Source organism: Podarcis melisellensis, assembly GCF_964234715.1.
Source record: "Podarcis melisellensis genome assembly, chromosome: 16".
Classification (NCBI taxonomy): domain Eukaryota; kingdom Metazoa; phylum Chordata; class Lepidosauria; order Squamata; family Lacertidae; genus Podarcis; species Podarcis melisellensis.
Window position 1 is genome coordinate 15,212,048 of NC_138533.1, and position 22,084 is coordinate 15,234,131.

Here is a 22,084-nt window from a genome sequence, read left to right on the forward strand (position 1 = left end):
TTATGGTGGTGGGTATGTAAGTAGCTACCCTAAATCAAAATATTTGGTCGGGAGCCGGGAGAGAGCCCTTGGGAAAGTCCATACGAACATACCAAGAAGAAAATTGTTGTGTTGTTTTTGTTTTTGAAGTTGTGGGTGCTGCAGGGGGAAGAGGGAAGTTATTCCAATGCCCTTGCTGTGGTCTCAGCACAAAAGGTGGTGGTGGGGCTCTCCTACGACTGTTATTTTATTTAAACCACACACACACACACACACACACACGTGGTGTAATGGTTTTCAGTAATGGCAAATAGGAGTAGGACCAGAGCTTACGTCCTCACTCATCCATGAAGCTCATTGGGTGACCTTGGGCCAGTCACTCATTCCCTCAGCCCAGCCTACCTCTCAGGGTTGTTCTGTGAATAAAATGGGGGCAAGGAAAGAACCATGTATATGCCACTTTCAGCTCATTGGAGGAAAGATGGGATGTAAATGCACCAGGAGTAATTTGCATGATCCTAAAAGCGTTTGGGTTTGCTGCTAACCATCAGCTTTTCCAACTGAATTTTAAGAATAAATCACTCTCAGGCTTGAAGTATGCAGGAAAAGCCACAGCATCTGCCAGGTTTTTTAATCTGCAAGCATCGTCTGGACAGGCCTCCCGCTGTCTGTCAGTCTCCTAATGCCAGTGGCCCAGCGGTTTCACTGTTGCATTCTGTGCAGTGCACTGAAAGGGCTGCATGTGCAAGGAGAGGAGCTGTTGCTATAGCAGGAAGCCCTGAGGGTGAGCTGCGGGAGGCTGTTCTCGCATCCATCCTGTGCACAGTGCCACTCACGCTCTGCCCCTGGCACCCTCTCTCTCTCGGTCTCTCCTCCTCCTCCTCCCCTGCAGGGAAAGAAGAGTTTGTGGCGACGTTCAAGGGGAACGAGTTCTTCTGCTACGACCTGTCCCACAACCCCATCCAGAGCAGCACCGACGAGATCACCCTCTCCTTCCGCACCCTGCAGCGCAACGGCCTGATGCTCCACACTGGCAAGTCGGCGGACTACGTCAACCTGTCGCTCAAGAGCGGCGCTGTCTGGCTGGTCATCAACCTGGGCTCGGGGGCCTTTGAGGCACTGGTGGAGCCCGTCAATGGCAAGTTCAATGACAACAATTGGCACGACATCCGCGTAACCAGGAACCTGCGCCAGGTGAGCTGCTGCTGCTGCTACCTGCGTGGCTTCATGCTGAGGGAGGTGGGCAGGTGTGTGCGTGGGATAGAGGCCCTGGGCTCTAAGATGCAGCATACTCTCTGGGGTGAGAACAGCACTTTGGGTTGTTCTAGCCAAGACACCATAAGCCAGACACCAGCAAGAGGACGGGTCTGGAGTCTAATCCCTCCTTTCCGCAAGAGATTGAGTTATCCCTTCTTTTGGGGAGGGCGTGGGAATTGTGCAGAGGAGGGGCTCACCAGGGTGGTTCACAGATTAATAATAATAAAGACAACTCCTCCCATCAGGCTTACAATTTAAAAAATATGACATAGAAGGAAAGGGGTCTGGAAGGGTGGGGAGCAAATTCAGGCACTGTTTCTTAGTTTACAGAGCTTCTCAGGCTGCTCCCTGGGGCTAGCTTGGCCTCCTCCTTGCCATGATGTTCTTCCTGGGAGGTGGGGAGACCAGCCCCTTGGCTGATGGCAGACGGTAGTGCCCTTCAGCTCTGTAGGGGCAAGGCTTAGGATGAAGCTGAGTGAGTATCTTGGAGCCAGGGGGGCTGGGCTAAGCTGGGCCCTTCCTAAAGGACCAAATGGACCAAATAGCCCCCTCACCCAGTTCTGTATGAGGCTGAGCACACTGTTTTGGTTCAAAAGCCATTCTTGTTCCTCTACACATACCAGAGCTGGAGTACCAAGGACACCTCTCATTTTTAGGAGGTTGTCCTTCCCAAAACCACTCCTCTTCTTCCATCTTGCCCCCTCTCTGCACAGCTGTTCCCCCTTCTGGCCACCTTCCTTTGCAGCAAGGATCTTCTGGCGGGTGAAGGGGAAAATTTGGTGCCTTCCCTCCATTGCCACGGCTACGACCTACACTCAGTCCGGCAACTCACTACCTTTTTCACCTCTGGAGCAATGTGGTGCCTGCTGCTGTGGCATAGTTGACCCCAAAGGGATACGAGGAAAGCCTTGCCCTGTGCCTCTGTTATGAGCTGTCTTGAGTGGATCCAAACCACACCTCCCATTCAGCTCTCTCCTGCCAGCAATGGGTTCCTTGGCATGGAGCCATAGCCTGGTATGTGACAACATGTTCTTGATTTAAAACACTCTAATGCACGGACAGGGAACCGGTTTCAGGCCAAGGACTGCACCATGACCACCACTGGCATGTAGCCCCCAGAAGCAAAAAAAGGGTAGGGCAACAGGTGGTGACCTTTACCTTTGTACATTAGGCCATGTTCCAGCCATGAAAAAGTCAGAGCCCTCCTTTATTCCCTCCTTTCCTCCACCCAGTCAAGCAAGAGGCAATATCAAAGGAAATATTTCAATCAGGCAAAAGCACTCAGAGAAGGTGAACTAGGGCAATGAGGGGTGTGGCCTGGAGAGAATCTTGAGGGCCAGATTATGAGGCTTGGAGGGCCACATTTGACCCTTGGGCCTGAAGATCCCCAGCCCTGTTATAACAAGTTGATGGCTGTGCAGTACCTTAAGGGGAGAACAAGTCAGTCTAGTTGAGCCCTGTTTGCTTGCGCTGCAGAGCTGATTTATGAAAGGGCAAAAATGAATCTGCTTCTCCCCCCGCCCCCTCCTCTGCTTGGTGTCTGGACCACAGGATGGTGTTCCCATTCCCCATCTTGGCATTGTTCTATTTACAGGGTGTTGCTTTGCTGGCTGGATTTTGGGTGTTTCCCATGACTGGACAGTATGTTGAATATGGAGGGTTCTGTTTGGGCTGCAAGACTGGTGCGGGAAGGAGAAAGCGGAGTCTTGTTCTGTGAATCCTAAGGGGCAACAAGTTATGAGGGGTCCTGTCCCCGCCTCTTGTTCTCCACCTTTAGCCTAGAGAAGGGTGGGAAGAGGCGGGGACAAGCTAGCAGCTAAAAAAGAAATGTTGGAATTTGGATGAATGTGGAGAAATGGTGGAGGGGGACACAGTGTGTCTGGATGTGAGTACAAGCGGATTTCTTGATTTCTGAAACTGAGGGGCAGTGAATGCAATACTCATGCAAATGTCCAAGTTGGAAACACACACAAAAACACCCACCTCATTTCAACATGTATTATGTCCACTCAGTGGTGAGTGAAGGACACCCTGTAGTGGGCTCAGAAACACTCTCAGTCATTTCACATGTTCCAGAGTGGTGGAAAACAGAGTGAACTCCAGCTCAAGCCAGGCTGTGGAAAGCAAGATGTGGGAGAGACTGGATGGTGGTGGCAGTGGAGACCTAATGGGGTGGGAGGGGAGGGGGCTTTTAATTGGTGGAGCTGTTAAAGCAAACTTAAAGCCGGGGGTGTCCTGTCTGAGCAGGGGGGAGAAGAAGAGTGCTTCTGAATAGGAGTAGGGGTCTTTCCACTGCTCTGTAGGCTGCCTGCGAGGGCATGCCTGCTTCCCAGCTGGTTGGGAGAGAACTGACGAAGGTTGTCCATGGGGTTCCTGGCTTTGGAGCAATAAGCCAGTGCACAGAGGCTACGGGAGGGCTTTGAATCTGCCCCCTTTGCTGTCTTTGGATTCACAGAACAGGGACCCCTCCCTCATTCTTTGACAGCCCCTGCTCTCTCTGTCTTTCTCTCTATCTGTCTGCTAATCCTCTTGATGGATTTCTTGTCTCCTTTTTTTTGCAAAGAAAGCATCGACTCAGCCTTGGTTTATGCCTGGGGAAGGGCATTCTGTCACCCCCATGGCATCTCTGGCTGCTCTCTTTCCTAAGAAGCACTTGGACCCTTAGGCCCCCCAGACGCCCCCATCACCACCACACCACAGACACACAGGCCATCATGAGTGGGTCACACCCAGCTGGGCCCACCGCCCTCTTCTTCCCCTCCTGCCCCTTCTCCCCTCTCCAAACTGGCCGCCTAGGAACTACTAATACTGCTAACATGGGCCGTGCTGTGTTCCTCCATCCTTCCACTCCCCCTCACCCTCACCCTCCCACCCCCCAAACCACCTTGTTAGAGATTGCCTTGGCAAATTTCGTTGTTGTGTGTTACTAACACGCTTCTGGGGTGGCGGGACAGAGCGGGGTGGGGGGAAATTCGACTTCTCAGCCGGAGAAACCAGAACTAACCTTTGTGCCATCCACGGAATGTCGGTTGTTTCTTTTCCTTTTCCAGTCTTTCATTTTGTTCTGTTCTTTCCTTACTAACCAAGGCCTAGGGCGTTCTGGGGGTTTGGGGGTGAGTGTGGGGTGGTGAGGCTGGTGCTCTCGAGCGGCGGGGAAGGGTTGTGTGGTTTAGTGTCTTTTATTTTGTTGGTCACAGGAACTGGGGGGGGATTTATTTCTCTTTTTTTATTAAAAAAAATCTCCCTTGAAGTTTCATGGTTGGTCATTTTTTTCCCTGTTTATCCCCCTCCCCCTCTCGTTGTTTTGGTTTTTCGTTTTTTCGTTGTTGTTTTTTTTAATGCATACAGCACGCAGGAATTGGACACGCTATGGTAAACAAACTGCATTACCTGGTAGATATCAGTCTAATTGTCTAATCATTTGGTTTGCCGTGGGTTTTACCTCTCTCCCTCCCTTCCTTATTTTTTTAATTCATTAATTGGGTTTTGAAAATTATTGTTGTTTTGGAAAAAAAAATTAAAACACACTAGAACATGCACACACAGAGAGAGTTTAATTTTAGAAATTATTTTCCCCAAAGAAGGTGACTTGCATTGGTATGAATTTAACAAGCAGCCAAAGAGCCACTGGCTGACTTGGGAGTCTGGAAGTCGCTTCAGGCCCAAAGGTTGGCACATAATGCTAGGTGGCCAAAAGAAACTTCAAATTGCTTGCAATCAAAATTATTTATTTATCCCGTTTTCTAATACATGCTGCCTTTCCTCCAAGCAGGTTAAGGTACTGTACATGGCCCTCCAACCCACATTTTATCCTCACAAGATGCCTGTAAAGTAGGTTAGGCTGATAGATAATCTTGCTTCATGGCAAGATTTTTATTTTTTAAGGGATTTGAACTTGGCTTTCATTGGTTCTTGTTCAACACTCTTAACATATCCAAACTGAATTGTCAGAAAGCCTTGCTTGAGAAAAGCCCTGCCCTGTCTCAGAGCACAGTCAATCAACCTGCCTTGCAAATATGCCTGTAAAAGTTACTAGCCTCCCTTTCTGTTAACTAGCCTGCTGGGGACTGGCAGGGGAGGGTGTCAGGCATTTCTCAGCCTGCTTGCTCTCTGTTCTGGGCACAAAGGAGCGGGATAAGAAGATGCTCCTTCTCTGCTCCTCCCCTCCACCTGCTCTGCCAGCCAGAGAGCCCTTTGCCACTCACTGAGTTACAAACAGTTCCTGCTTGCCTGTCGCCACCACTGCCAGACAGGGTAGTGCAAGGTAGGCATAAAAGAAGAGTGGGGTGGGGGGTGCACAAAGCCACTGGCTAGCAAGAGAAGGAAAGTTCCACTTCCCCACTGGGCAAAAAAACCTCAGAGCCTCTAAGAAGGCAGGGAAAACGCCCCCAGTCAATGATGTCTGCTTGCCATCTGGGGTATAAGTACAGGCCTCAAGCAGCACTCTTCCCCAACCTGCGGGGGGTGGGATCCAGATGTTACTAGGCTCCAGCTTCCATGCCAGCTCCCGGGGCTGCTGTGAGTTGCAGCCCAACAAAACAGCAAGTGGAGGCCACCAGGTCCACCCCCCAGATTGGCGTCTTCAAGGAGGGCTAGATGTCTCTCTCCAGCCTTCCTCCTCTGTAAGTACTTTGAGCGTTCCTCCCACCCCTCAAATTTGCAGATGTGCAGGAAACTTGTTCTCTTAACACCCCCCATTACCAACTCAAAACAAATGAACAAAAAAAATTGTGAGCACTTTAAAAACATTTTATTTTATGACTTTACTTTTTACCCTTCCCCTCCCTACCCCCACCCCCCCAAAAAAATCCATGGAAAACACCATCCCATGAAGCAACTTCTGTGCGCTGTTACACCTGCGCTGTGACCCCAGCTGCCCCCCAGGGAAGGACAGCAACGGGCAGCCAGCAGGGTGGAGGTGGGAGTATTGGAAGGGAGGGACACTTTGATATGGGGTGGAGGAACAGGAAGGTGAGCCTATAGGGAAATACGAAAGGAGTTTCCCTTGTGCTGTGGCGTGGCACGGGGGCAGGGGGCAGAGGTTGGAGGGCTGAAGTTCCCCTCCTGAGTTAGGAGAACCCTGCCCATGGGTAATTGGACTACAATTGCTTCCCCCTTTGAGTACCTTCCCTTTGGGTGGCTTGAAAGGGTCTGCCCTGTGATGGGCTTGGGCCTGTCAAGGTAGTGCTTGACCACACTGGCTGCCCTGGATCTTGTTCCCCTCCCCTGGGGTCCTGCTGCCGGCCCTCCATACTGCATGGCATGCTAGGATTGCTTTGGGCATGTAGCTTCTGTGTCCAGTTTTTATTTTCAGAGCATTTCTCTGGGGCTGAAACTAACACTCTGTGTCGCACACTGTCCACCCACCCCTTTCCTTTACCCTTCCTCCTCCTCCTCCTCCTCCACCTCCTCCTGCCCTTCTCCCACACTCTACCAGTCCCACCCCTCTTTCTGCCCTGCATGGCGTGCCAACTTCACAACTTGGCCATTTCAAACAGGAGCACTGTAAGGTTACAATGGGGTTGCTGGGGGAGAAGCTGTGCTGAATCCAGGCGCATAGGTGTGGACATGTGTGTGCATGGTGAGAGGGACTATAAGCAGGCAGGCATCTGAGACAGTCTCTTCCTGCTTGGTGTTTAGGGTGTGTGAGTCTTGTGTGCATCAGCCCCACAGTTTAGGCATTAACTGCCCCCCCCCCACCCCACCCAGTTTGTCTTGAATCCTGGATGCAGGCTTAAAGACATCAGAGCAACTTATTATGCTGCTGGATCAGACCAAAGGCCTTACTAGTCCAGCATCCTGCTTCAGTGGCAACCAGGTGCCTCTGGGGGTGTCCACAAGCAGGGCTTGAAGTTCATAACCCGCTCCTGCTGTTGCTTCCCAGCTACTGGCACTGAGGTGTAGACTGTCTTTAAATGTGGAAGTTCTCTCACCTCACACATTCCCCCCCCCCCCTTGAAAAATATTTTCCCTGTTACAAAAGCATTTTGTGCGGAACCCTATGAACACAAGGCCCCTCCAGATGTTGCTAGACTACATTTCCTATCATTTCTGAGCATTGGCCATGCTGGCTGCAGGGGCTGATGGGAATTGTAGCCCACCAATATCCCACTCTGCAGAGCTGTGCCTGTGTCTTCCATTGTGTAAAAGGTACTTCTGAAGAAGGGTTGTATCCAGTGATCGTTCTACCCAAAGTAGACCCACTGAAAACATTGGCCAGTGACTAACTGAGATCCATTAATTCCAGTGAATCTGATCTCTGTATAATTTACAGTTGGATATAACTTTAGGCCTGTTCAGCAGGGAAGATGCACACACCAAATGCTGGACCAGCCAGGCACTTGTTATTGTGCTGTCATGTGCATTTGGTATTTCACACACCAGAAGGTCTTAGGAGCGCAACTCCTGTGAACATGGCCCTGAGGATGTTTCTCTCTGTGTTTTTGTGTGTGTGTACCCAAGCACTACAAATTGTATACCAGTGTCACATTTTTTGGAGTAGTCCAGCTCATTGATGACTAAAAGAAGTTGTGGGTCTGTGAAGGGATCTTCGATCTCTTAGTCCATCTGTCCAAGCACTCCTACAGAAATGCAGCATCTAAGGATGTTTGAAGCAAAGCTGGTTAAAGCCATTTGAAAATTGTCTGTGTTTGTAGTAAGGACATGTGTGTGTCATATGTGAGAATTGCAGGCTCTTTTTTGGGTCCTGCTGATGGGAGAGAATGATAGTGTGTAGGTTGAATATTTTGTTCAGGGAGGCTCGGTGGGGCTGAGGGGAATAAGCCTTAGTGCAGGCATGGATGGATCTTGTGGCCCTCCACATGTTCCTGGACTACAACTCCCATCATCCCAGGCCATGCTGTCCGAGGCCGATGGGAATTGGAATCCAGCAATACTTGGAAGTTGCATACTCCTGCAGGGTGTGAAGGCCTCAATGCAATTAACATGCATGTTTTAAAAATGCAAATAGCAGCTGGCTGGTGGTAGTGTTGGGGTGGGGGAAGTTGCCCTCCTGCTTTGGACCGGTGAAAAATCAACACTGCCACCATCAGTACCATGAAGTTGCTGTTTGTGTCAGGAGGAACATGTTGACTGGTGCCTATGGAGGCTTTCCTCGCAGTACAAATTTCAGCTTTAGGAGAGGGGGAGATTATGCCAAAATGCCCGCTAGGCACTTGGCACAACAATCTGGGTCATGTATTAGTTCAAGTGCTAATCAGGCCCTAATCAGCTAGCCTGGCTCTGGGTTAGAGAGAATTTGGGGCATATGAGAAATGTAGCTCCCATGGTTCCTGTCATCCTGGTGCATCTAGAGACACTGGGAAGCGTGGGAACTACTTTAGGTGCCATTGCATGCTCAGGGCTCCATTTGGGACCTAAATCCTGAGGCTGCCGTGATGGAGCTCTGGAAGCCCTCCTGGCTGACAACATCCCTTACCTCCCTGCAGTGAACATCTTGGTTTGCTGGGAGGCACAAATTAGATGAGTGGCAAGACAAGAGGTTCTCACTCACCTGCTGGTTTGGTTCTTTGGTGCAAAACTGAAAAAATGAGAAGTGGTGCCTGAAGACCCAAGAGGCAGTTGCTCTGCCTGCTGTTTCTCTGACGTGCCCTTCCCATGGTTGATCTGTGCCGCCAAAGCTGGCGCTGGGAACACACACACAAACACAGTTCTCCCATCCTGCCTCACATGAGGCAGGCACAGTTGCCACGTAGGAAATAGAACATGGTTGCCTCAGAGTCTGGGAGAATCCCTGGTCTGTCCCCTTTCTGTCCATGGGACTTTGGTGGAAAGAAAGGTTGCCTCTGGCTTTATAAATCCGCATGGATTTCTTCCAGAAGCGAGCTTGCGGAGTCAGACCAGGTGGGCATGAGAAACTGGAGGAGTTGTCTCTGCGCAGAGATGTGTTTCCTCTGTGTGGGTGACTATGTGCATTCTTTCATCAATCCCTTGCTTTGCACATTCCCACTTTCAGCTGATTCACCTTGCACAAGATTTTTTACACACTAGTCCCAACCGTCCCCATCACTAGCCTCCTCTAGGGTTGCCATCTAAGAATCGACTAACCACATTGCCTAGCAGTCATGACGGCTGTATATCACCTCCAGTAGAAGAGGTAGCACCTCCCTAACTTCCTCTTCCTGGGGAAGGAAGAGCATGAGAAGCCTGCGGTGCTCATGTTGTCACTGTGGGCGTCTCCCCATGAGGGCATCTGCTTGGCCACTGTGGGAAAAAGGATGGTGGACTAGAGAAGCTCCCTTTGGCCTGATCCTGCTGCTTCAGGATCCTTCTTATGGTCTCCTGTACTCAACTCCCAGTTCCAAACATTGGGAACATATCATAGAATTGGAGGCCATCAAGTCCAGCACTCCCTGCTTGATGTGGGGAGCCCAGATCTGGAGCATCCCCTGGCCAGTTTCTGCTTATGGACCCCTATAATTCCCCCCCCCCCACCGTCACTTTCTTTCCAAGGACTCTGCTGGTGAGAAGCTCCCCACTGACATTCCCAGGACCCTGCCCCAAGGCTGATGCAGAGGAGTTGCCTGCCTTCAGCTCTGAACATGATTCTAATTTTTGCCTGGCAGCTTCAGTGGCTCTCAAGCAGCAGTAGGTCTGCTCTGGTTCTTTTTAAACTGGAGAAGCCAGCTGGGATTGGACCTGGCAACTTCCGCATGCAAGGCAGGTGCTCTTTCATTGTACTAGCCCCCCCACCCCTTGTTTCAGCAAAGGCCAGTGTGGGGCTGCAGGAGGGTCTGAGTGATAAAGAGACAAAGGCCTGTGTGTGTAAAGTCCCATTTTGAATGCAATCCATTGATGCACCCAGTGAGAGTAGGAATGCATACGAAGTCTCTTGCCCTCGTGGGCAGCAGTAAGCAGAGATAGAACTGGGGGGCAGCCCCCCATTTCCTGGGACTGCTTTAAAGTGGCCTTTTGTGTCCTGAGGGAAGGTGGGAGCAAACCAGAAGAATCTGAGGAGGCCAGGAAGCTCCTGTGAATATTTTTGTCTTGTTTGTTTATTCTACTATTTTAAATTGTGAACTGCCTTGGCAGGAAGGTGGCATAGAAATGGAAAAATTAATAAAGAGGCAAACCAATCAAATAAAAAATCTTCTCTGTGAAGAAGGCAGGAAGTCACACACTGCCCATTGAGAATTCTCTTCCATTTAGCACCTACCCTGGGCACAGTTGTGAGTATGGCAGGAGTGTGTGTGTGTGTGTATGTATGTATGTATGTGGAAGATTCAGTTATCTGGAACATGTGAGTCATCTGGGACAGAGATTGGTCCTGTGAGGGTGGGGGTAAGCACCATGCCACTTTTTTCTCTGTGTGGCTGGATCATCCATTCCTGGTGTCAGCCTGCTGCCTTTCTGAAGCCTCCCTGCCTTGGGAAGCCACACAGGGCCTTAGGAGAGCTTTGTGCATGTGGGCCTATAATAGTGTGGAGGACAGATGGGTGGAAGGCCTTCTTTTCGGGGTGCTTGCACCTGGGTATGAAATGGCGAAACTCTTCTCCCCGGAAAACCTCCTCTAATTGCTGGGCCTGGCATCCATTCAGGGTGGGCGCCCATGTCCGACTCTCCTTAAGTGTGCTTTCAGTGTGTGCTGGGGGCCGTGCCAGGTGCTCTTGTTAGAAATGGCCAAGCAGGCCACATCCTGCTCTCTCTGTTGCTCTGATTCCTCTACCTGGCCTTCTCCATTCTTTCTCTTCTCTCTCTCTTGCATGCCGGCTTTTGCCTGCTTCTCCTCTCTCTGTCTCCATTATCCGCCGCCGCTCTCCCACCTGCCCACCCACCCCATCTAACACGCATGGAGGCCACTTTGGGGCCTGATCCCTGCTTTGCACGGCTTCTGTCTCCATCTGAGTCTCTTCTCAGCCAATCTCTCTCTTCTCTTCTCTTTCTCTCTCTTTCTGATGATTAATTAATTAATTAATTGAGAGTCATGATTAATGCTAGCTGATAATTAACTCCTGTTGTACTAATAGTGTACTAATTAAAGACTGTGTTGATTGTTCCTACTAACTGCCATTTTTGTGTCTGAACTTTTAAGTTTGTCCGAGGAGACTGCCCCAAATTTTTTTACTCGAACATATTCCCCCCCTTCCCCCACCTTTGCTGCCTCCCACCCCCACCCCATCCCAGCCTGGTTAGGCTTCCCTCGTTCTCTCCAGGGTTGCTCTGCTAAAAGGGGTGGGTGAGGTGCAGGTAACAGGCTCTTAACTGGGGCTCACAAAACAGGCAAGTTAGAACTTTGCATCAAATCATCTCTCTTTCTGGGGGTGGCACTTGCTCAGGAAAGCGAAGGAGTATGAAATGTATTTGCTTCAGATGAGAGTGGGTTAGGCCCCATGTGTGGGAACCAGGGCTCATGGGTCCTCTATGCCCAGCTTTGTAGGCTTTTGTGGGCAAGGAAGGCAGAAGAGGGCACAGATTGCAGTGACCAGGTTTACTTTTCTGGAAACAGAAAAGGTTCGAGGTATCATAGACAGCCAAAGACCCTGGGGTAGGGTTGTAGTTTGTCTCTGGGGTGTACAAGAGCACTCTGCACACCCCAAAATCCTCCCACTTGGACACTCGGCTCCCTCAAGACATGATCCTGCTCAGACAGAAACATCGCCTGCTTCCCAGAAGGAGGCACCCTTCAAAGCTCAGCTCCTCTGGAGCCCAACCTTCCTTCTGGTACTTATCCTAGGCCCAATCAACCCAGAGGCTGTTTGCTGGGGCAGATCCTGTCCCTCCAGGGCCTCAAGAGTGCTGCTGGGCTCTGTGCCTGACCCTTGACTTGCCTAGGAAGATCCTGCTCAGTGAGGCTGACCTTGGGGACCCTTGGAAAGGCCGGAACTGATTGGCCCTTCTTGTCCAGTGCCTGCCGCTTGTGTCCCAAGATGGGTTGCAGTGTCCACACAGGGGGAGCCTGCTTCCTGATGCACATAACACATGGCAAAACCAACATGTATGTGTGTGGTCTTTCACACATGATGGTGGGGTGGCAATCCTCAGTCCTGCATCTGTGTAGAGAACGTGTCACGCACAAAGGAGGCCTCCAGCTCTCATGCCTGCCTCTCTCGTGATTGTGCACAGGCGCCCGTCAGGCCCCAATTCTTTAGCCTTCCTGTGTTTTTAGTGTGCAATGAAGGAAGGTAGAGAGCTTGGAGGAGCTACAGCACTGGCATCTTGGGCTTGTTTTGAGGGGAGGCCAGCGCTGGGTGGAGGTCTTACTTACAGAGTTTGTGGGAGTTTGACAGGGCTATGGGCATTGCCTGTTTCAAAAAAAGGGGGGAGTTTGCATCTGATGCAGCCGCCACCCAGTCGCTCCCTTCTCCCCCCACCCCCACCCTGTCCACATTCTAACCTCGTTTGCATGTTGTTGTACTGACTAATTACTAATGAGCTCCTCCTCCCCTCTCCCCTCCCTGCTCCACCCTCTCCCCTCTCTCTTCCTCACTTGTCTCACTGGGAAGGAGAAATGTCCTATGCGGGAAGGGGGTCTCCTGACTGGCCGCCCTTGATGCTCACGCTCACCCACCCCTCCCCAAATGCAACCCTCTACCACATGCACACACATGCTCCTGAGCTTGCCAAGAGACATCTCTGCGGCCTCTCCAGCTCAGCTTCCTCTCACTCTTGCCCTTTCTACTACACAAGGCTTGATGGTTCAAGTGGAATCATAAAAGGATGAAGGGGAGCCCATTGCCTCCTCCACCAGCTGCATGCACCCACTCAGCCTCAGTCCAGTTCAGTTGGGCGTATTGCAACAGGGGCTGGTCTAGGCTCTGAGGTTCCATCAGCACTGGACCCCAGGAAGCTGCCTTCTCTGCTGGGGTTCCCCCTGCCCAGTGTAGTTGGCGGTGCAATTCTGGTGCCAATCTGGAGCCGAAGGACCCGGTGGGCAGTCAGATGTCCCTCCCAGCTGTACTACATCCAGGTATTTGGTTTTTCATCAGAAGCAGTTTGCTGTTTTTGCCTGTAGGTCTGTCACTCCTCCTGGATTACAGTTCAGGGGAGGTATTTGTTGCTCGGCATTGCCCTCTGCAGGGTCAGGTTGTCACTGCAGGCAAGCAGCATGTGCAACCCTTTGACAGCTGGTGACTGAGGATGGCTGGTGACCGAGGACCATTCACATGTTACGTTCTTTTGATACGCCTGTATTCTATGTGATGCCGATACTGTGGGGTTTGGTGTTTTGGAAAACATGCACTCCATAAAGGCAGACACGATGGGGAACTGCCTCTCAGCATCCCGCTTTTTCTGTTGGATGGAACTCAGACTTCATAGCCAGGATGGCTTAATGCTGCAGTCCCCCTGCCCATATTTTATTTTAAAGACTGCAATCCTCTTCATTTCTTTCTGAGAAATAAAATTACATTTAACACAGTTATACTTGAAACAAACAAGCAAGAAGCACCAACATATACATCAACAAAGATAAATTTAAAATATCCTTTATTTAAATAGAGGGAGAAATTACAACATCTCAAAATAAATTCTTTCTTTTTCCAGCTTTCTTTTATATAATTTGCTTTTTTAATAAGTGACTAAATCACCACATATGATAGAAACTTTTTGTGCGATTTCTCAAGAACTGTTCCTTTCCTTGAAACTTTATGTTTTGCAATATGTAGATTTATTTTAATTTAATCAACAAATTGGTCAATTAAATTACTTAAAGACCACAGAGATGAACTGACTTGAACTCTGGAGGTGAGTTGATTTGAATATTAAGCTATCAATCCTTATAGAGACTTGTAGATGGTTTACCACAAATATAAAACAAAATACATGAAAAACTAAAGGGCAGTGGCAATTTTTAAACAATTACCAAAGCACCCAATCAAAAAATTGCGGAGCACTATGGAACTTTCAAATTTTGCAAGAAAGTGGATGTAAGACGCAGCTTGAATCCACTTCCAGGCTCTGGCTTCCCCCGGCTTTGTGCTCTCCAGATGTTTTGGACTACCATTCCCCTCAGCCTCAGTGGACATGGATAGGCTGTTCTATGTAATCCTGTGCTTTGCCCTTGGCATAGTATTCTGGATTATCAGAAACAGAATTGTGGAGTTGAAAGGGACCCAAAGGGACATCTAGAGCAACCTCCTGCAGTGCAGGAATCATAGCTACAAAATCCCTGACCTGATGTCCATCCAACCTGTGTTCAAAAATCTCCAATGAAGGAGAGTCTGCCACCTTCTAAGGGAGTCCGTTCTATGTTGCACAGCTCTTACCTAGTGTTCTTCTTCTTTCTTTGGCGATCACTCGTAATTTTTAGTCAGAATAGGCTTTCATGTCATTTGATTCCATTGGCTCAGGTCTTTCCCTCTGGAGTAGCAGAAAAAAAGCTTGCTCCGTCTTCTATGTGGCAGCCCTTCAGATATCTGAATATGGCTATCCTATCACCTTGTCAGTCTTCTCTTCTCCAGGCTAAACATCCCCAACTCCTTCAGCTGTTCTTCATAATCCTTGGTTTCCAGACCCTTCATCATTTTGGTTGCCTTCCTCTGCACATATTCTGGGGTTTACAGCTCCCCACCCTGCTGATGACCCTTTGCATTTTAAGTACCTGCACCTGAGATGCAAAGACACACTCAGGGTCAAGTGCAGTTTAGCCCTGAGATCACCTCAGTGCTCCAGACAGAAGAAACGTCTACATTTCACACTAGTCCACATTGATCAGTCAAGAGTTCCACATGAGCCTCTGTCACAAGGGGGGCCCACAGCTTTTCTGCCTGCTCCACTTTGACTTTTGCCCTGTTTGAACACTTGTAGAAATGGCATTTGAACAAGACAGTTTCCCTTTAAACAGCAACAAGCATAGTCAGTTTCTATGGAGATGAAGAGAAGAGTCGTCTCCAAACAAAAGCCCCCACCAACCCATCCAGTGCTGAAATTTTAAAAACATTCTGCAGATTGTAGATAGTGCTTAATGCTCTGTGGCATTAAGGCTGTGGAACTGTTTAAGTGGAAAGCTCTCTTACAGACCTAAATGTTCAAGGGAGTGCCTTGGTGGATCAGACCACAAAGTTCTACTCCAGTATCCTGTCTCTAGCAATGGGAAATCCAGAAATACATCTGGGAAGCCCCCAAGCGGGGTGCAAAGTGGAGAACTATTCCCTGTTGGTAGCCCTTGGCAACTGGCAACTGGAGATGGTCACAAGTGAGAAGGATGTTGGAGGTGCATTATGAGGTGTCTTGTTATTATATCATTAATTTACTATCCAACTTCCTGCAAAATAATGAGTCCTCTTGCACCTAAAAGACTGACAAATTTATTATGGCAGAAACTTTTGCAGCCGCTTTCGGCTGGGCCACCTTTTGCCTCCCACATAACACAGCATTCTGTGAGAGAGTGTGCATGACATCCATGATGCAGGTCAGTCTTAGAAGACTGGAGAAAAGGCTGCAGCAGCTGCCTTGTCCTGATTGAAAGAGGGATCTGCCTATGCCCCTCTCCTTTGCCTTTTCAAGTGCCCCCTTTGGCATCCATTTAGACCTCCTCTGGAGTCATTAACACCTCATTAGCTCAGCCCCAGGCAGTCTCCCTACCTCCATTTAGAGGGCCTTAGTGCTCCTGGAACTGCCTGTAAATGCTTCTTGCCTGGTTGTTTTAAGTGTCAGCAGCAGGAGGAGTTATTGTTTTAAGTGGTTAAGCACTGACCCTGTCCCCCTCAATTAAACTCTTTGCTCGCCTCCTCACTGCCTGAGCTTTCAGTTTCCTGCTCTTTTCCAGCATTTCAGGACAAGCTCTTTTCAGTCAAATCCACCTCACCAGATGTCTGACTCTACTAGAAAGGGAGTCAGTCCATCAAAAGCAGAAAAGAACTGTGGCACCTTAAAGCAGCACAGACACCTGGTGCCCCTTCAGATGTTTTGGAATGCAAGTTCCCATCACCCCCCAGTCAGCACAGAGCACACCATTTTCGCCATTAGCTGGGAGAATTGTGGGGGGTTTTTTAAAGAAGAAAATAGCAGACATAAGGAGACCCTAAGCCCCCCCACTAAGGTCACAGTTTATTTTATTTGTTTAACAAAATTTATAAGCTACTTAGATAGCAGTGAATCCTCCAAGCATTTTTTAAAATAAAATCAATTTTAAAAACAGTTTTTTAAAAACTATTACAGTTAACAGCAACATCTTTGCACCTGGAGCCTAAATTGTGAAGCTCTGTGCTTATGGTGTATGTTGGAAAGGAAGGTCCTTTTTGCACCAGGGCAAATAGGCATTTGGGTGCAGGGCCTGATCTTGGTTGGGACCACAGCAGAGGGCAAATGGGCAAAGTCCCCATCAGGATCCTGGTACAGATGAGGACCCCCACTTAGCTCCATAATTCACACCATTACTAATGGGCTGGATGGTACCATTGGTCAATATGTCCAGCCAAGGAGTGTCAGGAACAGCAACACCTTGGCTTTTCTTTCCCTGTTCAGCCTTGCTGCCTGGCTCTTCCTTCTCTGCAGCTGTCAGTTCTTCTAGCTAAATGCTGTTTGGATTCATCATAATTGGCCTGAAGTTTGGGAGAGTTTAAGGGTTGAAGAGTTGACCTGAGCGCTAGTCAGATTTTCGTAACGGAAATTGGTGCCCCTCTGCTGTTCTCCTTCTCACAGACCCTCAAGGGATCTGGGTTTTGGGAGAGCAGTGTGACATTTTTCCTCGGCTGGTAAAAGCCTGAGAGGAGTTCACTTGGGGCATGAGGCTTTTTTGGGCTGGCTGAAGCTCACCCGAACAGGGGCTGCTGAAGGATTGAGCTAAGCTGACTTGCTATTTTTTATGCGGGAGCTTCTACAAGTCAGAACGTCCAGCCACTGATGTTATTCAGCCCCAGGGAAGCTGTGCCATTGGACAGAGCATGGTGCTGTTGCACTTGTGTCCTGCTCATGTGTGGCTTCCCATAATGGGCATCTGGTTGGTCCCTGTGTGGCAAGAGTGCAGAGCTAGATGGGCCCCCTTTGGCCTGATCCAGCTGCTGCACGGCTTTTCTGATGTGGTTGTAATCCTTCTAAACACAAAGATTACCTCCTAATCAAGTTATGTAGCTCCAAAAGCATTCCTAGCAGACCAGGGTATTGTGGAGGGACATTAAGACTGCAGCCGTTAGGGTGAGCTGTTTGTTCTTCTCTCTTTCAATTCATCAGGTTCCACATTTTTTTTAACCTAAGCTGCTGTTACCAGAGAGATGGCGAGTCTGGAAATCTAAGCAAGTTCATATCGCACCAGTTCAGGCGGAATATAGAAAGCTGCTCTCTGCCAGGTCTGTCTGGCCCAGTATTGTCTCTCTGCTCTCCAGAATCTCAGGCAGAGAAGGGCTTTTCCTGCTTGATCCTGCTTGGACCTGGGACCTTCTCCATACAGAGCAGGCGCTCTCCCACTGCCCTGTGGGGAGAGGCTGCCTGCAGGTCTTTATTCTGCACTGTCTTGATAACCTTTAATGTGGCTTACAGTTTGGCCAGCCCCTTCTGCCCTGCTCCATACATCATGGACCACTCAGCCAATACATTTGCACCTGCTGAAACCTGCGCCATGGGCCATTGCCTTTCCTGGCCTAGGAATGCTACCAGCAGCCCATGTGACCTTTGGTTTGTGCAGAGGCACAAGAACCAAATGGTCCACTCGTGTGCTAACCATTTCTGCAAGTACTCTTACTTGTGACACTCAGCCCTGTTGGATATTAGCAATAGCCTTCTTGATAATTTGGCCCAGGTAATCAATAGCAGGGATGCGGGTGGCGCTGTGGGTTAAACCACAGAGCCTAGGACTTGCCGATCAGAAGTTCGGCGGTTCAGATCCCCACCACGGGGTGAGCTCTCGTTGCTCGGTCCCTGCTCCTGCCAACCTAGCAGTTTGAAAGCACGTCAGAGTGCAAGTAGATAAATAGGTACCGCTCTGGCGGGAAGGTAAACGGCGTGTCCGTGTACTGCTCTGGTTCACCAGAAGCGGCTTAGTCATCCTGGCCACATGACCTGGAAGCTGTACGCCAGCTCCCTCAGCCAATAAAGCGAGATGAGCGCTGCAACCCCAGAGTCGGCCACGACTGGACCTAATGGTCAGGGGTCCCTTTATCTTTACCTAATCAATAGCAGAGCATCATTATGGATTAATCCATGTTGCAAACCAGTGCTTTCTGTAAGAAAGAATCAAGAGGCAGCGGCTGGGTTCACACTTCACGATCATGGTGCTGGTGTATTTTGCCTTGTTGCCCACACCACTCTTCACTGGTCTCAGCCAGAGGAACAAGGCAGGACATTGTAATTCATCCTGGCTGCCCATGGGTATCTGAACTCTGGAGATGCTGGCTTCTCCCTTACAAACCAGAACTTGCAGGCCAGCAACCAGCCATGGTTTAAGGATGGCTTGCAGTCCGGCTTCTTAGGGAGCAACAAGCCATGGTGACTCCAGGTTTGGGCGTCATGAGAAACCAAGGTTAATCAGTCTGTTTCTGGGGTCAGAGTCACCAGGCAGCATCCACAACAACCCATGATAAGCCATTTTATGACATGTGAATGTGGCCTCTATCTTTCCAAGTCCCTCATCACCGAAGAACCAAATGAACAGAACTGTTTATCCTCATCAGATGTACTCAGACAGAAGGTTTAGATGCTTCTTGCTTACAGCTTCCACAAGTGGTGGAAGGTTGAAGGCAACCTTTGCTTTGCAGAAGAAAGTGCTGGAGACGCCAATAATCTATTGATTTACAAGTATGTGGGTGGAGCAGGTATAACGGAGGTGGAATAGCAAGCAGGCAGGCAAGCAGTGTTTAGACCCTTATAGCATCCATAGTCCTATATCCCCCTCACCCTAACCCCAGCCACAGTATCAGCTCTTCACTAGCCAAATCCAGCAGTCTTTCAGGCTTTGTCACAGCCTTCACCAACTGGCTGGGAGTGATGGGAGCTGTAGTCCAATAACATCTGCCGAAGGCTGTTTTATCAGATACACTCTGAGTGAGATGGACCTTGGGCTAGATCCAGAATGGAGAGGCAAGGCTTACTTCTTGTAATAACCAGCCTGCCCACTTCCCCTCCCCAGCGGAATGAAATTGGCTGATGCTTTCAAAGTTTCTTTGGGGGTTCATTAAGGCTTAGAGGATCCATAGGGCAAATGCATTAGTGGGGGAAAATCACTTGGGAACCCACCCAGTAATGTTCTCAGTTTCTTCAAAACCAAGCAAATAATAATGAAACACAGGAGAGGAAGCTACCTTCAGCTGAGCCCTCTGAGGAGGAGGAGGAGGCTGCAACCCACAATCCATTAACATTGCTGTGTATTTCCGTGGAATTTCAGCAAAGCTCCTAAATGGTTTGTGGTCTGCAGCCAAAGGAATAAAGCCAATCTCGTTACTATAAATAAAAAGGCAACAATTGCCACATAACAAACAAGAGGCAAGTTATCTCTCAGCTGTTTTCAGAGGGCCTCTTGTCTGAAAATTTCCCCAGAACAAAAGGGGCTTGCAAATGAGTCTAACTGGGATTTAGGCTCCTAAGAGTGGCTGCTTTTATTTGTTGCATTTATAAGTTGCTCTTCCTGGGAAGGACTCAAAAGCTGCTTCTGATTCCCAGGCGCTTTGTTGCAACTAAACCTGCTTAGCTTTAGCAGTGAGTAAATAAATAACAGGCTTGTGGCATTGATTTGCCTTTGGGCCTGTTCTCTGAGTAATGAGTAGGACTCAGGGATACGTGCCGCGGAGGTGCTGAGCCTGGGCCCAGCACAGATATTGAGCCTCGGCACCTTTAAGCCAGGAACTCCTTGAGCAAGAGACCTCCAAACTGGGACCCTTGGAAGCAGCAGCCTCTGAGTCACATTGCCCTGAGTTATCAGTCTCCTTTACACCAGGGCATCATGCTTCCCATTGCCTGTGTACTACTCCAGGCAACGTACAAGGCAGGAGTCAGTGGAACGGCAATGGAACCCTAGGCTCCAGGCTGGAGGACTGCTCCTTTAAGACCCTCCTGCAAGAAGCTTAGGGTGGGGAGAGGCCTTAGCTGAGCACCAGACTGTAGCCCTCTTCAGTCCATGGGAATCCTGGAAATTACAAGCCACTTAACTTGACATCTGGTCTGGTAATACTGGTAGAAGAACAAGCCTTGCTGAAGCAAAACCAGCATGGCATATGCAAGGACAAGCCCTGTCTCACTAACCTGTCGGAGTTATTTGAGAGTTGTCAACTACCATACTGATAGAGGCTATGCAGTTGACATAGTGTACCTGGACTTTCAAAAGGCTTTCAACAAAGTAGCTTACCAAAGACTTCGGAGAAAGCTTAGCAGTCATGGAGCAAGAAGAGAGAGCCTCTTGTGGATCAAGAACTGGTTAAGTAACAGGAAACTGTTACTGGAATATATGGACAATTCTCCAAATGGAGAGATATAGGGAGTATACATGCACTTTTTATTCATAAATCGGGAGTTCAGGGTGAGCTGTAAGGTGGACAAGCTAAGCTTGTTGATTATAGTAAATTGTTCAGGGTCGTTGAAACAAAAAAGGATTGTGAATAACTCCAAATGCAGTGTAAAGTGATGCATGCCAGGGCAAAAAATCTTAATTTCACATGCACACTCATGGGGTCTGAATTGGCCGTGACTATCCAGGAACAAGACTGTTGAGGTTGTAGTGGATAGTTCAATGGAGATGTCAACCCAGTGTGAGGCAGCTGTGAAAAAGGCAAATTCCATGCTAGGGATCATTAGGGATGGAACTGAAAATAAAACTGCTGATGTCATCATGCTGTTACACAAATTATGGTGCAGCCACATCTGGAGTACTGTGACAATTCTGGTCACCGCTCCTCAAAAAGGATATTGTTGAGTTGGAAAAAAAAGGTTCAGAAAAGGGCAACTAAAATTATGAAGGGAACTGATGAGGAAAGACTGTAGCATTTGGAGCTTTTTAGTTTAGGGGTACAGCAAGTGAGAGGAGACATGATAGAGGTGTACAAAATTCTGCATGGTGTGGAGAAAAGGACAGAAAAAAGTTTTTTCTTCCTTTCTCATGGACTCAGTGAAGCTGAATGTTGGAAGATTCAGCACAGGAAGGCCTTCACGTAGCATATAGTTAAACTATGGAATGTGCTCTCGCAAGAGGCAGTGATGGCCACCAACTTGGCTTTAAAAGGGGATTGGACAGATTGATTCGTGGAGAATGAGGCTATTGGTGGCTACTAACCCTGTTCTGCTTCCACTGTTGGAGGCAGTATGTTTATCAATGCCAGTTGCAAGGTAGAATGCCTAGGGTCATTGTTCTTTATGTGTTCAAGCGAACACGGGAAGTCCTGCATGGCCAAGGATGCTAATGGTGCCTACAGAAAACCCCAATCCCTGCACCTTCCTAGTGTCCATTTCCTCAAGTCTGGAGCTTCAGCAATGAAGTAGCCCAGAAGGGGGAGTTGCATAGGAACTGGAGGATCCCAGCCAGGCTTAGATCTGGACAGGTGCTTCCATGCTTCTCCTTCCAAGTCTAATGGAGCACTTGACAGCTGCTCTGAAACTCCTTCCTGGTTCAGCATCTCCTCTGCTCCTGGGCCCCTGGGGTAGATGAGGGTAGTGGCCAGTAACCTATGTCACTGTTGAGACCACCTTCAGTCTTGGGTCTGGGATGTCCAGACCCAAAAGCTTTTTTAAAAGTTCCTTGGCAGTGTGGAATTCACCTGTAAGGTCCTGCTCCCTTGCTCCTCCTCTGAGGGGAACCCTGACACCCAGTCTTGTAAGATAAGCAGCTGAGTCATTTTGGAGATATTTGCCTCCTTTAGAAGCTGTTAGAAAAGGTACCCAAAGCAGCCTGAGCTGCTGCTGCTGCTGCAACATTCATTCCCAGTTTACAAATTCCAGCTGCCCACGTCTGCAAGTCTTCAGCAGAGACTTC

General features: G+C 49.1%; 1 protein-coding gene across 24 annotated transcripts in view; it reads left to right on the top strand.

Moving 5' to 3' along the window:
• The window catches only part of NRXN2 (neurexin 2), a 345,065-nt gene that overhangs the window by 148,718 nt on the left and 174,263 nt on the right, over positions 1–22,084 (top strand). For 21 of the 24 annotated variants that reach the window (XM_081892963.1, XM_081892967.1, XM_081892964.1 and 18 more), the window contains 2 exons: positions 872–1,173; positions 4,585–4,608. In XM_081892963.1, coding sequence (XP_081749089.1) covers positions 872–1,173; positions 4,585–4,608 — 326 coding nt within the window. The remainder of the gene's footprint in view (positions 1–871; positions 1,174–4,584; positions 4,609–22,084) is intronic. The other 3 variants (XM_081892966.1, XM_081892979.1, XM_081892983.1) reach the window with 1 other exon arrangement.